The sequence below is a fragment of the Phalacrocorax carbo genome, chromosome 6, assembly GCF_963921805.1.
Source record: "Phalacrocorax carbo chromosome 6, bPhaCar2.1, whole genome shotgun sequence".
In the NCBI taxonomy this organism is placed as follows: Eukaryota; Metazoa; Chordata; class Aves; order Suliformes; family Phalacrocoracidae; genus Phalacrocorax; species Phalacrocorax carbo.
The window spans coordinates 5163670-5181251 of NC_087518.1; the positions used below are offsets into that span (position 1 = coordinate 5163670).

The window sequence follows — 17582 nt, forward strand, 5'->3', positions numbered from 1 at the left end:
GCTAAAGTTTGGTAGAGGGAAGATTTCTTTATGTTCATTCTGACCTCTTTCTTGGCTTTAATTGACTTTAAATACTTATTTTACAAGTGAGCATCTCTTTATATTTGCAGAAAAGAGAGGGTTTGAATGTGTAGGACAGCCTACTGGCATTTTTTCAAAGCACATATTTGATAATCAGAGTAATGCTGATAGTTCGACTGCTGTTGTGCCCACTTAAACACGCTGTACCACACTGGTCAACAGCCTGTCTTCAGTTCATGTAAGTATTTGCATAGCTGTATACGTCTGTTATTAATTTACATTAAATTCTCTCCTCTGTAGAGGATCTTATTTATTTTCCTTGTATCTTGTTACACATACCAGCTCTCCATATCCTATGCTGTGCTTGCTTGTAGGACAAAAAGCATTTGAGTACAGATCATGTATGACAGCCTTCCTGAAAGAATTACCTTAAGCTTTTGCTAGCTTTGGGAAAATATTTTGTAACATAAAACTTCTGTAAGCTTGTGTAGTCAAATATTATGTTCTTTAGATGACTGTAAATAGAATTTCAACATACATGCCCAGTTGTATGTTAAAATTGTCTGTGAAATGGATCATCTATCTGCAAACTTAGGAAATTTGACCTGGTTATTATTTGCTAAGATCTGGAAAACTTTGAAAAGTGTTCCAAAGTATGGAGGAACTATTTTGATTGTGCCATTTTTGCAGCTGTTTCTTCTTGGCTTTTTTTTTTTCAGTGGTTTAGGGTTTTATAAAGCTCAAAATACTTGAATAGAGGAAAAACAGCCTTTTAAAAATCTTTTGGTCTGTGTATTTTTGCTCTTTGAAGGGTTGATATTCATGAAGTCTCATTCACTCTTTGTGGCATTGCCATGTTCCTGGGAGTGAGTCAGCTGTAATGCCTGAAACTCAGGACTGTACTGCTGAACGAGGGGTGAATGGAGTAACTCTTGGTGACTGTGACCTCTACTATGAAAATATGAAGCTCAGACAGGATGATTCAAGAACAAAACTATCCTAAAAGGTTTCCAAATGGTGTACTACTGACATGGTAGTTTAATTTTTCGATCTCTAATGGGGGAAAAGGGAATATATTAACAGATAAGAAAAATTTGCAAATGTTAGAGGAATATGCTCATTTTCAGCTGTTAACCTCTTGGATTCAACAGCCATGATTCAGAAGAACAAAGGCATAAGCAGTAATATATTCTGGATGAAAATCCTGCTTCGTGGCTCTATGGGATTAAACTGATTCACACAGCATGTTTAAAGCACTTCATATTGTTAAGACCTTAGGAAGCTAACACCTCATAGTATTGTATTTTATGTGCATTACAGTTTCATGGTCAACTATACTCTGCTTTGGCTGTAGTTTACGTTTTACTTTACCCTAATTGCTGCCCAAGTGAACCTTAGCTTACTTAGTGAAGGCTGTGGTAATACCAGGTTTGATAAAAATTCCAGTTTTCAAAGTAGGTGGTGCAGAGACAAACCAGTTGCTTTCACACTGCTGCTTTGAAAGCAGCCTTACCATTAGCATATGCTTTTAGCCTATGTTCTGATGTAGCCAGTTCTGTTATTTATCAGATAGTGTAACCACCCCATTGCCACCATTGCAAAATCCCTTCTTTTAATCTGTCCCGTAGTTAGAGGATCATATTTTTCACTATCCTCCTTTAATGGTATTGTCATTGTGGAGATCCTGAGGCCACTTAATTCCCTGCACCCCACCCCTTGCAAAGCAAAACTTGTTGGAATTTGGAGATTTTTCATTTGAAGGATATTCTTTCCTTTGCTGCTTTGGCTTAAGATCCATACAGGTACAAGGCATAAACCAAAAAAAATATTGGTGCTGCATGTGATTACACCTTTTCCATGAACACGGTAAGAAAGCTGTGTTTTATCTGGCTACATAGGCTTCACCCTTATTGTCCTGTGATGACTTGCTATAGTAGCTCGTGGCTACAATCCCCAATTATTGTAATTCCTTCTTAGCAGGCTTTACAAGCTGGCATTACTGCTGTTGGCAGCTAGTTCAGCATGCAGCACTACATTTGCTTACCGCTTTGAGTCATTATGCTGCATTAGGTTTGCTTTTCATTCACTTCTTTGGTGGCCTGTAGTGGTGTATTAATTTTCAGATGTCCCAGCTGGTTTTCAAGCTTTTACCAATAATGGGAGTGGCCACTTCAAATGGTCTCTGTAGGCTCTTTGAGGTGCATTTTATGTATATTTCAGTTTACATATCACCAACCCTCGGAGTTACTAACATGTCAGTGTTATGGGAAATAATGGAAAATGGAAAAAAAAAACCTGGAAAAAGACAGATAGTTCTTTGTTGCTTTATAACGTTAAGATCATCTATTGTTTTCAGAGTTTTTGTCTAGTATCTTTAACGATCTGCAAGAAAACACACAGTCTATGTCCTTTTAGTTAAAAAATTTCTGGTGACATTAAATGTTATTTATTTAAAGTTAGAAAACTAATTGCACAGTCTGACGCAGGTTGGCAACGTGCTTATTTGAACAATGTACGTTTTAATACAATCAAGTATAAGAGGGCACACGCACAATAGAAGATTGTTGGTCATAGTTATGGAGTGGAGAATGTAAGCCAGTTTAGGGTAGCAGCTCTAGAAAAATAGGTTGGGTCATGCTTGAGAACAGTTTGAATCTCAGCACCTATTTATCTCTGAGGAGGTGAGAGGGTGAGTACAATCTTCAGCTGAAGAAGCAGAGTAGTATGATTTAGGACAAGGAAGGGGCATGACCTTAGAATGCATCATTTGTGAGACTGTGCTAAACCACAGGCCAATTCTAGCGTCTGTTCAAAGAGATGTTGAAAAATGGAGAGAATTAGGGGAGAAAAGGTTCCACAAATGTATATGTCTGAATGACCTAAGTTATGGCAAGAGACCCAATAAACTCAGTAGTTCATTGGTAAGAAAGTTGAAGATCGATTTGGACTTGTCTGCAAGTATGATGGGACAGAGATTTTGGGGTTTAGCCATTGTGCAGTATAACAAAAAAAATTACATATAAAATCCATCTAGCTGAACAGGAAACAGAAAAAAAAATCAGACAGCAATAAGTTTTCACATTTTACTAGTAAAGAGTAATAAGTTGGCTCATTCTCCCTAGGTTGTTGGGTAATTCTCTACTGTCTTACTTGTTTCCATCAAGATAGCGTAGCTCAAAAAAATACCTTGTGGTTCAAACACTAGATGTGGGTCTGATGCAGAAAGTATTTGAGATTCTGTGCAATTTATTATGCTACTAAAACGGCCTTCTCTAGTCTTACAAGAGGAAATGCTATCAGTTTTGTTAGAACTTGGATAAGGATTTACCAGTTTATCAAAGAGTATGTTGACTGTTGGTGCCTGAATTTAGTAGTAGAGAACCCACATTTATTTATTTTTCATCCCAAGTCATCTGCTCTTAATCCTTAGATCACAGTTCTTTGATTTAAAAATAGTAACTAATAATTTGCAAGCTTATTATATATGTCTCCTCTTCCACTGTTTTGATGCATATTTTTAATACAGTTTCTTTTTGTTTACTGTCATCTTGAGCTGCCATGCCTCTCATTAAATGTTGCATCTTATTTAAGGCCTGAGCTGTCACTTCAATTGTCTGCAAAGCAGTAGGTGAACACAGAGCACTTTGTAAATAACAATACCCAAGTAATGTAATATACTGACTTAAGAGGCTTAAAGCAAAACACTTGTTGCCCTGAAGGCTGAAAAATGTGATAGACAGGTGGATATAATACCAGAAATTCCCCTTTATCTATGTTTTAGCAAGCCCTGTAAAACATGGATTTTTAACAAGGGATTTAATCTCTCTTCCCAGCTGCTAGCTGCAGATTCCTTTGATGTTTTTCCTCTCCTTTTCCTCTGTTGTTTTTTTTTTCCTATTTATTCCATCACTTTTCTATAGCTCATATTCCTCCAGGCTGTGTCTGAATGCACCTTGCTGTGGGTAGAGAAGGCAAAAAAGAAAGCCTTTTTTTTTTTTTTTTTCCTTTCCCCTTCAGGCTACTGCTTTGATTTCCCAAAGTTGCTGGGAGGCAGTTCCTATCTGCCTACAGAAGGGTCAGTGATCTGTGTCATGTCTTTTCAGTCAGCGCATCTCAGCTGACTCTTCTTCTGTTTTGACTAGGGGAAGGATGAGCGTGTGTAGTTGTTGGCTTTCTAAGCAGGTGGAGTATGCAGCTGTGATCAAAGTGGGAAGCTGATCTGCAGGCTGATAGTCTTCCTGTTTTGTTTCGAACCTTGTCAGTAGCTAGCTTGGTCTCTTCCACCTGCCCCCACCCCTTGCCATGATTGTCCCATAAATCTGGAGACAGAGCAGAGGTAGAATGAGAGAGAGAAAAATTATTGAACGTGATGATAATTTAGTCTGTGGCCTAAGGCCCACTCCCCACTATTCTCTGGGGACTGGACTCCTTCCTGCAAGCACTGGGCAGTGTGGGCCGGCTACGTGACGCTGCATGCATGGCCTTCAAGTTTCCCTGTCATGGTTAGGAAGCCAGATGTGCAGCCAATTCAGTGGGGTGTGGTGGTATTATTGAAAATTATTATTATTATTCATAAGAGGCATGACCATGCTCTAGAGCATCTGATACTAGGTACCCTACAAACACAGCAGGGTGTGGGGGGAAGATGGGAGCAGGCTGTTCAGTTTAGGCCCATGCAAAAATCAGCTTTCCTGCCAGGAATTTGCAAGATGCTCAGATTTGGTGTCTTTTTGTTTGGATTGTGCGAGTTGAGAATGGACTGTGAGTGGGAAGGCTACAGGTGGTGTTTTCCCTTGAAGTGTTTCAGGTGTCAGTCAGAAGCAATGGAGCGGTGTCAGAGTTAAACCTCTGATCGACCTCGCTAGGACTTTTATTGTTTGGTGGAAAAATTCCATTGTAAAGGAGTAGGATCATGTTGGAGTAATAATGCTTTTGTAATTTTGCCTTTTAGCCTGTCCGTCATTGTTGTTCTTTTTGTAGTACATGACTTCACTATCATTATCCTGACACTAAAATTCACATCTGCTCTGCTTTGTGTGAGCACCTTTCATTCCCATATTGTAATACAAATTGTATAATTTACAGCGTTAGGAGCGCTATCTCCTAGATCACCACTGGTGATGGTGAAGACCAAGTTCTAGGTAATAGCAGTTAAGAAATTTGAGGGAGGCAAGAATAACGTAGAAAAATTGTCAGTGTTCCATTGCTGTAACGCAGCCAATACTTACCATCACGTTATAAAATCTGTTCCTTTCTCTGCATCTGTTTTGTGGTGAGTTATCTATTCATCTTTCATTATTTGTATTTATCATATATGACTTTGGAAGCTGTGCCTTGTTAGATGTTTGGACTGGCTGCAACTTACTGAAGCTATTTTGGCAATACTGAGCTGCTTCTAAGCTCAGTTAAAGTATTCTTAAAACATATACATACTGCTCATTTTCTTTTTATAGTCCAATATTAATTCTTAGTCTGTTTTCTCTTCTGAATATTTTCATAGTATCATCTAAATAAGTAAGCTGTACTTGATTTCTTTTATAATCCATGATGTGTTTGGTTTCAACTTATCAAAAAGACCAAGTAATGAAAGTAAGATGTTATATTGGAAAGCTTCATCTTTTTTTTTAAATATTTATAAATGTGAAGTTCAGCTCATGCAGTATTTAGATTCATTATGAAAGAAGCACCGTAGAATTTCAGAATAAATATGGAGGGGAAGTCACTTGAAATATTCAGACTTATTAAAATAAAAAGTCACTTAAATTGAAACGACGGTGCTGTATTTTATATTTGATTTATGGTCAACAAACTAATACTTTAAGCTATGAAGATAGCAGTTCATGTTTACAAGACTGCAAGTTGGATTGCACTGTACGTGTATCACTCTTAGATCCAGAATACATGTAATGCCCTTTGAAAACCAGAATTTCAAGACGAAAGCATTTTGTTTCCCATAAACCCACTGGATTCTTCTACATCAGCCGTTGTTTTATGGTTCAGGACTGCTTTCTGTCACCTAAAGATAAGTGGTGGATTTCTTTTGTCAAAAGTAGTGTATCTAGGCTGGATTTCTGCTCTTCTAATCCTGTCAGTTTAAAATGCTGTCATCTTGCTTACAGGGAGATGTATTTTCCAGACTTCTTTTTTAACCTTGTGCTCCCATTTTTATGGTGTGGTTTTCCTATATTTAAGATAACGATTTGGTGTGCAATGAATGCTTTTCCAGTCTCCACTTTGTCTGGTGTCTACAAGGGAGGGAGGAAAAAAAAAAGATTCTATAAACTTCCTACAAACCCAAGCCTTGTGCCCTAATCTCTTCACCACATCCTCCGACACCTCCACCAGGCAAGAGGCAGCATTTGCGGTAGCTGGTCTTAGCACTGGTTGGTATGTACACGATAGCTGTGTTCTGCCAGCCTTTTCTCATGAGGGTCATTATTTTGGGTCTACCTCTGCTTATTTTCATGAAATATGTAGGAATTTAAAGATCTTTTTTAACCTCTAGTTGCTCTTAAATTTGATTGAAGTTGCCTGGTATTTCCAAGACTTGTTAGAAAGGAAATAATGAACAGTAAGTATAGGCAGGGGCAGCATAACTGTGTAAACCTAAGTTTAGGCTAAAAATCAGAATCCAGCTTCTTGAGAAATGGAAAGAATTAATTCTTACCTGCAGTTGTATATAGTATCTAGAATAGACTGAGCACATTTTATTTTAGCAGCCGGATTTCATAAGGAAGTGTGGAAATTCAGCTGTCTTTAGTGCTGTACTGTTGAGACGGTTTGTTCCTTTCCTCTGAAGACAGTGGTTAATCTAGTACTAAATCATGTGAACAAATACTGCATTATTTCTTTTGTGCTTACACTCATCTGTCTGTCTTTTGCTGCAGATAATGTAGATGATTTGTTAAAATTTAGGTCAATTTTTACCTGAGTCCTTGAAGAAAACAGTCTTGCTTCACCTTCACCAACACATTAAATTCAGTGTTGTTCTTATGTTATCTTCTGCACTCATTGATCAGAGCTAATGAGATTTTAATTGTTATTTATTGGTTCTACCTCTTAGTATCAAAATGTATAATAAACTAAGCACATGAAACTTGAATGGTGCTGTCTGTGTTTATCTCACTGGCTGTTAATTGTATTACATATTCTGCGATTCTTTCAGATCTCATACACCGGGTAGGGTTACGATGAGCTAACCAGTTAATAAAGGCTGAAAGGAAAGAGTGATTTACTGAATGTTGCATATTCATCTTTTTGTTTAACTGATACAGTAAGGAATTTTGTGGCCATTTTTGAAGAAGGGATGTAAAATAGGTTTTAGACGTTCCTGTTCATTAGGAACCTGTGGTATTTTCTGTGCATGGGGGGAGATAAAAGAATATTACCTGTGCTCTTCTGAACGAGTGCCTTTTGTTTCTGTGGATGGGTCACCCTTTGGTTCAAGTGCTGTGTTATTTTCTTTTCCACTTCATGCCTCAAACTTTGGGGCAGCATTGTTATGCTTTAACTTCCAGCCATGTTTCACTGTACAGAATGGTTGTGTTCCTGGAAGTGGATGAAATAAAATCTGCGCGTAATTTCCCCAAGTTTGTGGGGAACTGGGATAGAGGGGTTTATAAGGTACTTTGCAGTAAAACCAGTGTAAAGTTAAGTTCATTGTTGTAGTCTGTAATACAGCAGTGTGTGTGCAGATGGGGAAAGTGGTTGTCGCTGTCAAAAGTTACCAAGACTATGGAATTTCTGCTATGAATTTCTTTCAGAACTTGATTTTGAGTAATTTTGTTCACTGATTCTGAGCCTGTTTTTTCAAAACTACTTCACTGTGGAGGTCATTGACTGGTGTATAACTTGAAGCACTCATTAGCATTCACCCTGAAAGTGATATAAAAAATGGTGAAATATGGCGTTGCATATAAAACACGATCTAAAAGGTGTAATTGAGTCTTAGGCTCTTTATCTCCGGACGGATTTTGTTCTCTTGTAACGCATGAGTTTTTAGAGTAGTTTTGGCAAATAGCTGGTGTGTTTAGTGTGAGGAGTTTCCTGTTATTGCAGCTAAATATCCATTTGTAAGGATTCTTTTCCTGAACCAGCGGATTGTTTTGTTATCTGTTCTCGCTGTTCGACCATTTTTTTTTTTTGTGCATGTTGACTTTAGATGTTTCTGCAATAATGAAGTCTGCTTTTGCATTCAACGCTATCATCGTTACCACTTCTGTGTTTTACCAGTTGGGGTAGATCAAACCTATGCTCTTCTATGTCTTGAATATCTTATTAAAATCAAATTGTCTTTCAATTCTGTATCATAAGAATTAAACCGTTATATTAGTTTTTTCTCTCTAGCTGTTTGAAGTTGTATGTCAAGTGTGGAAGGATCTTTGTTTAGTTGCCTTTCTGAAGGAGGCATGCTACTGTTGGGCTAAAGCCCTGAAGTTTAAGCGATGTTAGGGTAATTCAAGAACATGTGTCTCTCCCGCTTTGTCCTCCACCCCTGGGTGTCAGAATATACTGTTCTGGTGACTTACAGCGTTGCCTAACAGGGTGAGCTCTATCAGCTTCAAGAAACTTTTCCCAAAGACCTCCAGTTTGGTTGCTCAAGCAGCTGTGTAGGACTAGATAGAAGGTGACATCAGAATTTTAGATTGAAGAAAAATCTATTTTCTTCTCAAGTATATCTAAGAATAGTAGGATGCTTTGTCAGCTGTGTCATTCTTGTGTCAGCTTACTTTCTTAGCTTTTGATATCATGTTTGGCTGGAACTTGTTGAGCCTTCTGCTTCAAGGGAGCTTAAGCAGTAGTCTTACTGCCATAGGGATATTAATTTTCATCAAGACCATGACAGAGTTCCTGTTGGAAGTTAATGTTGCCATTATCAAGGGACTGAACGTTGAATAATGTCTCTTCCTACCCCTTGTGTCTGGACAGATAAGGCTTGGGCTGGAAGACAGTGATGGATGGAATCCAGCAAGAACCACTCTGGGCAGGGGAAATACAAGGTGATCTGAAGGGTCTGAAGAGTCTGGCCCTTTTGCAGGTGCCCTTTTGCGAACCAGCAACAGTCCATGCAGAAACATCAGTTACGTCCTATTGCAGCCTGCCTTCAACCAGTCTTGTGGCAAGGCAGAAAATTTCATTATCCTTTATAGTTTAACTGATGTTTCAGTGTCTTGCAGGTACTAAATTTACACATCCTCAGTATCTGAACTGCTGAGGCTCTACTTTGGGGTAATATCTGGTGATGTCTGAGATAATATTACTCTAGAATTGTCTTAATACTTACACTGCCTCTGGCTAAGAGAATGATTGTGGGAAATTGTAAGCAGTGCTGCCAGGTATGTAATTTGGAACACATTTGAAGTGGTGATACTCTTGGCTGGTTGTATTCCTTGTTATCTGTTTTATCTAAGAAAGAGGGTGTCTATGAAACTTTCTCTCACAAGTCTGAGTTTTGCCAGGCCTTGTTGAGAAAGGTAGTTTTGAGAAAGGACGCTTTCTCCTTCAACTTGGTAGCTTCTCATACAGTAAATGTATAAAATAAAGGCAGTTGGGAATACCTTGTGATCCTTCAGACAAAGCGTTTTGCTTATTGCAAGCAGCTTTATTAGATGGATCCTATGCGTTCAGAGCTCCTGTTGAGTGGAGATAAGTTAAATAACTGCCCTTTTTATATTTGTCAGCCCTGTTGACTGGCACAGCATGCTGCTAGTTTGTGTTTGAATGCATCTCAGGAGTTGTGGGCCTACCAGGGGATAGCAGCTTGGCAATGAGACAGGCCCATTTTCATACTCGGTGGAACCTATGAGGCTGCAAACACACGTCTGCACTTGAAGTATCTACTGTTTCTTTGAGACTTGTTTATCTTGCCTTTAAGGCTTAAAGATAATTAATGTAAAGTAGTTTACATTTAAAACAGGGCTTGTCAGCCCTGTAGAGCCAAGTTAGAGCATTGCTAGCATGGAGGACTGATTTGCCATTGTAACATGGTGAATAGGCCCTAACCACATTTGAACAACATAATATAACAAGACTTTAGTTGACTCCAAGATTAGTTAGGCTCCAGCTTGGTTCCGAGACCAGTTAGGTTACATTCAAACACCAGGCAGGTAACCAAAGCTGTTGTCGATGTTTTTGATATACCCGTTCCCATGCTTTGTTGCTCTTGTGTTGTGCTTGGGCAAGAATAGCTCAACCTGCCGTGACAGCACTTGGGCACTGTGTGCTGACTTGATTGTGATTGAGCAGGGCTACATAATAAGAAAATTCTGTTGCCTCATAGTTGTGTTTTACCATGTCTTACACCTCGTTTATATCGCATAGTTCAGAAAAGTGGATGTTTGTATGCATCTGTGAAATGCAAAGCAAAGCTTATGAGGCAGTAGAAATAATCCTGCTATTGTTTACAAAAACAAAAGCAAGCTAGAGCTTGTGCCTGTACAAGAAAAGTCCCTTTTCATTCCATAGTGAAATGTTACTGACTCCTGCTCTGAAAGGCTGTGCTGCCAGTTGGACTATTTACTCCCATGTTTGTAAATACTCCGCAGTGTTTTAATCTGTAGGTCCCATGTCATGATATAGAGTATGCAGTGCCACCCATCATACAGAATGAGCAGCAGAATGCTGATTTTCGTATTTTCAAGTTATTTTTGAGTTATCTTTGAGTTGTTCGTTGGGTTTTTTCTTTAACATAAATAAACTGTGAAAGCAAGAGAATTGGATATAAGGCAAGATAGGAAGGCCTGGCCCATAAAGACTTCTTTAAACCTTTTCCTTTTGTAGCGCTATTTCTGATCGATGGACATAGTACACAGAAACATAATTATTTTTTATTTTAATATTTGGGAAAAATCAGAGGATTTTGTGGCTGGCTGTATCCACCAAGTCCCCCAAGTTACTTTCTGTGGCTAGATTGACTTTTGTCTTTCCTTACAGTTTATGTTAGATCTTCCTTGGAAACAACCAAATCCCTAATGTATATCTTCTGTGAGTCCCTTTTTAGTAGCTCCATGTTCTGGAGATAACAGCTATCTTGATTCATCAGATCCTAGTGCCCTCTTTCCTCCTCAGAACAGAAGGTAGAACTGGAGCTTGTAGGAGTATTAGTCTTTAACTGGAGAATTTGTGTCCTGCTTCCCTCCCACCCTGGCTGCTCTTGTGTCACAGCACTGCAGTCAGTCCCCATCACCATCGCTTCTCTTCATGCTGCCACAGGTGGGCTTTGCTGTAAACCTGTAAGGATTTCCCTTTCCTGTTGCCATAATCCTCTGGTTTTTTTTTTTCTTTTTCCTAGCACATGGAGAAACTCTCCTGCTGCCTAGACAAGGATTACAGTAGTTCTGTCTTGCAATTTAAATTCCAGACCACATGGACAAGACCTGAGATGCCTCTGTTGTTATCTGTTCCTCAAAGCTGTACATTAAGCAAAACATGCATCTGATCAGTTCAACCTGTAATTAAACATTTTCCTTAAGCAACTGACATCTTGATAACTAATAATTATCATGTGTAGCACCTTTAAAGCCTATTATGCATGTTTATGTAAGAACACTATTACCATAATAATAAGATATCATTACCACAAATGTGCATACTGAATGAGCATGTCTTAAAGTAATCATGCAATTCCATTAATCATACTTGAAAAATTAAAGTATTTGCTGTCTAATCTCTAAAACACTACTCAAAAGATTTTGGAAACAGCAGGACCTGTTTACTATAAGTCTCTCACACATGATATCTCATTTCTGGTGTCTCATTTTTGTTTCCTGAGTTGTTGCTTATATTTCAGCTAGGGAAATTGTTAGATCGGAGAACCACAGTCTCCTGTGGGAAGTATTTCCATTCTCTGATTTTTATGCATTTGCTTTGGTTTATGTCCAGGGAGCGCTGCCACCTTTTCTTAAGGCTGATAAGAAATGCACTTCTGAAACTCAGTTCTCCTTGAAATTAGATAATTGCCTTAAACAAGGTGAACTGATAGCTAGTGGTGATGCTGTAAGCCCCCTGCACAGGGGGAGAGGAAAAAAAAAAAAGCTGTTCAAGTGCTTTATTTTTTTTTTTTACCAGGAGATTGGGAAGTTGGGGAGTGGAGTTGTCTGCTTTTATGTATAAAGTCGTCAAAACCGTGGCAGTTTGAGTTTTTCTTATATTGAAATGTTGAGCTCTGCAGAATGTCCTTTTTTTTTCTGGAAGAGTTGATGACCAGAGTGAAAGTTGGGAGGAAACACTTAGCCAATTAAGAAATGTGAGTAACTGAAAAGAGACTTTTTCATGCTGTTTAAATCCAGTTTAAATCAAATACCTGATGTGGCTAAGAGCTAGAAAAGTAATAAAATAATCTTCTAGGTTTTTTTAATGATTTATTAGAAGATTCCTATTGTGGCTGGCCTAACATGGTCTTCGGGGCATTGACAGTGCAGAGAGGTGGAGGGTTGTGCAGTTCTGCAATGAAGTCCTCACCCCTTCCCCTTTCCTGAAACATGGTGGTTGGCAGGTCATGGTCTCTGTCCTCATGCACGGTGTTGGCAGTCACACTGCTCCACGGGACCGCCGTGAGAGAGCTGAAGGAAGGCAGTTGTAGAGGTTAAGAGGATAGAGGGAATTTTTGGCCTTTTGCAGGCATTTACTCATCCAAGCAGAGTATCCATTTGTGCTGTGTTATTGTTAACAGGGAAGAGCAGGTTGTTTAATTGATGGCTTTTCTTCTGTAATCCTTTGTAAAGATAAAAAGGATGTCCTCTCTCAGTAGTTCTGTCAAAACTTTTGGGAAAAAGGACTAAATGTGAAACTTGAAGCCACATTTGTTGTATAAAATCAGTTGTTATCATTATTTTGTAGTGAGTTTTGATCACTCAGAAGGAATTAACCCAAAGGTCTCAGACTAAGAATGTCTTTCGCAGTTCTGCAGCTGGCCAGCAGGGCAGGTGTTTTGTAGCTGTTGGGCACCAGCTTTTGTGTTCATTCTCTTTGAACTCATCAATAAAAATGCATTTGTGTATAGAACGATCAAACGCTGCTTTAGAGAGGCCATTCGTTTACCTGTCAGTAGTACCGCATCTAATTTAGTAACATAATGTGTGCTGAGTCAAATTAGTATATCATTTCTTCCTTAACTCTTGGCATTAAATAATCTGGAGTGCAGTGAAGTATTTATTAATGCCACAGCATACGTGGTGCCATACATCTCCTTAATACTTGATTCAGTAATGTGACACGTTTCTCATCTAAGGTGTTAACTGCATTATATGAGAATAGCAAAAGAGGAGGAGAAGATTTTAAGGGAGTGATTTCAAGGACTGTGAGTATCTAAGAGAAAAATATGCATGAAAAATTGGAACAGTAGAAACTGGGAAAAGGCAAAAAATACGTACAGGATTGGGAAACAAAGTGACAGATGTGATAGAGGAGATGTGAGGACAAACAGGACTTTCAAAATTGATTTTCTATCTATAATGGCAATAGTAAAACAGGCAGGTGAGACGGAGGTAGCTGGAGCAGAAGATGTATCACCAGAGGAAATCGTTGCGCCTACAGTTAGTTGCTCATGGCTGTCAATGAAATTAAAAGGAACTACATCTAAAACGGGTACAAAAGTGTTCTCTGTCACAGTGCACATCTAGATTTTGGAGCTTGTTGTATTCTTGTGGATGGTCAGGCAACAGGACAGGGAAAAGGATTGTGCCTTCATATTATGAACAGCCCGTACAGAGGAAGGGGGCACGTGCACGCACATACGTGTGTCTAGTTAGAAGGAAGGAAAAAGACTGTTTCAAAAGCAAAGCAAAATGTTTTCTGAAAAGGATGTAAACTCTTGTTACTCAGGGTATAAAACAACTTCTCACCAGTGTGTTCAGGAAACAGATTCCCCTGCAAGCCAGTTACTCTGTTGCCACCTACTTGCAGGGCTTCATGTGCCTTTTTATGTATCGGCCTCATTTTTCGTTCTTTTTACGTCTGGAGCAGGGAGAATGCTTTCTTTGTTTCCAATTAGGTTGGCAATTTCTCAAATCTTCCATAACTTTTCAAGAAAAAGTCAAGTTCTTGACAAAAAACAAAATGGAAATATATCACCGAAACGAATAAATTAGAAGAGTGTTAAGTAAGCAGCTTTTTAAAATTTGGTACTTGAGTTTATATTGGAGGCCACTAGGATAATGTTGTGATTGAATTCTTAGCTTTAGATTTAAAAATCCTAGAACTGTAACTTGTTCTCGGTTGCATCACTTACTTCTGGGAAACACTTATTTCTTAGTTTTCCAATCTATGGGTTGAACTAAGGAAGTTGAATATGTTTTATTCCATGTTCAGCTTTTAAATGTTGCACAGTCTCTGTAAAACGTGTAAGAAGCCACACTGAATTTCCCTTCCCCCATTTTTAAATACAATTCCTTTAGGAGCAAAAAAAAAAAAAAATTGAAGCGTCTGTGTTATACTGAGTAATTATGCCCCCTGGGAAATAGAATATAAAGATCTTTAAAATCATTCAACTGAGAGAACAAGCACTTTAACTTTTGCCTCGCAGGAGTCATGTATTACATTATCAGCTACTTGCTCCGGTGTCAGTGTGTCATGCCTTGCAGGTTAGCAGGTTTGGCAGAGGAAATGAAACCCAGTCAGTTACTGCAGGATTTATAGTAGACCTGCTGTTGCAGGAAGTGGTGAAAAGTTGATTGATAGTCTGAGGCAAAACTCTACAACAAGAAACAGGATGTATGTTTGTTATTTTACACCCATTTTCTCCTCTGCCCCCTGCCCCTCCATTTCAAGGCACTCTCTTACTTTTTGTTCTCTCTGCTTATAAATCCATGATGCACTTTTCTGGTAAAGCATGTGTGGACTTAAACACTTGAGGAAATGGATATGGCTGTGCCAAAGATCTGAAGCTGACGTAACATGCCTGCTCTATTAGAGGTGTTTATCTAAATGGTCCTGATATTTTTGTTGAGTTATACTTCAGCTGAGTTACAAATGAAAGGAAAAGCACATCTACAGACAGTGTGTCAAACATCTGCTGTCGTGGGTGCACCAAGCTTGCTGTGAAAAGGGGAGAATATATGTCTGAGATGGACCTCATCAGCTGTGCTCTACTGGTTTATCTGCGTTTAACAGACATACCTGGAAGAGCGGTAAAACAAAATAATTTTGCTGCATATGAACTTAATCCAGCAAGCCACAAAGTTCACTGCTAAAGACAGCAATTCTGAAAAGGCCTGTTCTGAAATCCCTGTTTTCCCATACTGTGCACTGCTGAAACATCAGAGAAGCAGCATCTCTTCTGAAAATGCCACTGAAGAGTTTCAGTGGGATTTTTGTCTAATATTGTGGAAAAAGGTACCCAAAATAATACTACTTATGAATACTTTTGATTATTTTTTTCCCCTGTAGCATCTACTTTTACAGTCATAGTTGAAGAAGAAAGTTGTAAATTAAGCAAAGAGTAGAAATGTTTAAGATTTGTGTTCCCATTATCAAATGGGAAAGTTCTGTTTGTAAAGTTAAATAATAAATCTTGTTCTTTGTTAAAGGTCAAAAAAGTTGGCTGCACTCTCTGAATCCTTGCAGAAAACCACACTCGCTAAGTCCCACATAGGATTTGAACTAGAAGAGCTGGAAGCAGCAGCAGTGCTGGTACAAGAGGAAGAGAGCGTGTTAAAAGCTGCTGGCACAGTTTCCAGGCAACAGCTGCCTTCCTCTGAGTTGGAGACAAGTGACTCTGAAGAATCAAGCAGTACTTCATCATCTGAGACAGAAGGCTCTGATTCAGATGAGCGAGAGTCCTCAACCAGTGAAGATGGGAAAATAAATTCTTTGCAAGGCACACTTCAAGAGGAGAGGACAGCTCCACTTATTGACTGTAATGGATTAAGGCAGGGCACAAACACTTCGACGTTTGAGGTTAGTGATGAACAATCAAAGGTTTCTTTGCAATCTACATCTGTTCCTGGAAAATTAGTAGAAGAATTAGGAAAGCAAATGCACACTGCAATTAGACTTTCAGAACAGCCTGAAGGATTGCCTACTGCAAGCTGCATTTTACAGGAACAAGAAGAAAACTGTGTATCTGAACCTGACGGATTTTCAAAAGATACTACTGGGAAGGGAAATTTCTTGGAGGTGTCTTCAAAGACAAACCCGTTGCTTTTTCTTTGCAGCAGAAATGAAGATGAATACTGAAGGACCATGTTAGGACACACGGTGTGACCCACTAGCAATGCAGCTCATTGCTATAATGAGGTGTTCCCAAGGCTACCCTGAGCTGCAGAAAGTAGTTGATATTTTTCTTCTTTGTTGTGTTGACAGCTTGGAGGACAAGACTGCTTTGAAAAGAATTGATAGGACTGTGTGATAGATACCCTTGTAGTTAGATTTTTGTTTTTCTTCGCTGATTAAACAGTCTCAGATTTGATCCCTGCATTTGGGAATGTGTCATTTCAGTAAAGTACTAGAAGCAGTTTTCATTAAGCTTATTTGGTAGTAGAATGATGTCCTAGTCAAATACAACTGAAATGAGTTGAGCATCATTTTAATTATCTTTACCTGTTGGGATTTACTTGAAAAATAACCTGTTTGTGTAAACTTGTTTATGACATTTTGCTGCATTATTTTTAATTTTAAAATGCTTTGTAGCTCACCACTTTAAAAATAATGGTTACAACTTTACAAGTCTAGTGCTGACGAGTTATTTTAAATATATAAATATTTTCTATTATTTGTACAAAATAAAGGCATTTTATCAGTGCAAGATAGAAGGGCTATAGTTTATATTACTGCAGTTCTTATGTAAGTTATTTCAACATTTTGTTATGTATTTATTATTTTGTGCTGTTTTTTGAAATGTTTCCACACGTGGACACTACTGTTGTTCTTTAAACTACAGAAATCCTAATTACTTTTTTTTTTCCTGCATATGCTCTTAATATTACAACAGTAATGTTAACCAAAACGAAGAAACGGTCTTGAGTATCAGACTGAAGGCAAACCTGTGCTCTCTGGGGCTGGCTTTGTTCTTACTCCGTCACGTAGATTTGGCCAAGTCATTTGCTCCTTATTGTCTTTATAACATTGATGTGATTCTGTGAAAATAATCCAGTCAACATATTTTGTGCTGATTTCTGTTAACCGTAGATAGGTTCTTGAAATCAGGTGGCTACTGCAAATTACTGCACTGCTATTCATTCTTTACAAAAGGATCTGGGAGGTGGGTGGGATGGGATGTGGACCTCCGGGTTTGGTTCAGCAGCCTGACAAAACAGGAGCACCTGATTCGTGCCTCTGGAGGAGGAAGCTGTGATTACTTTTCAACCGTTTTACTATTAAAAAGTGTATAAAAATCCGAAGCTTAAAGACTTATTCTTCACCAGTGCTACACCCTGCTGGAAATCAGCAGGCTAGCCCTGTTCGTGTGCTGACTTCTGTTCAGTAAGAACTGCAACCCTGATCTGCCAATATGTTTTTGTGTACTTAAATACCTACTGGTTGCTTAATCAGTCTCTCTGTTCTGTTCCCCAGGGGAGGAGCCCTTCCCATCTTGCATGTCAGTGGGCACTTAACTCTTCTAAATG

General features: G+C 38.7%; 1 protein-coding gene across 2 annotated transcripts in view; it reads left to right on the forward strand.

The window, feature by feature from the left end:
- Nucleotides 1–17345, forward strand: part of SHQ1 (SHQ1, H/ACA ribonucleoprotein assembly factor) — a 57677-nt gene extending 40332 nt beyond the window's left edge. Inside the window, exon 12 of one of the 2 annotated variants that reach the window (XM_064453457.1) lies at nt 15546–17345. In XM_064453457.1, coding sequence (XP_064309527.1) covers nt 15546–16194 — 649 coding nt within the window. In that variant the 3' untranslated portion in view covers nt 16195–17345. The remainder of the gene's footprint in view (nt 1–15545) is intronic. The other variant, XM_064453458.1, reaches the window with a different exon arrangement.
- The last annotated feature ends 237 nt before the right edge of the window (nt 17346–17582 follow it).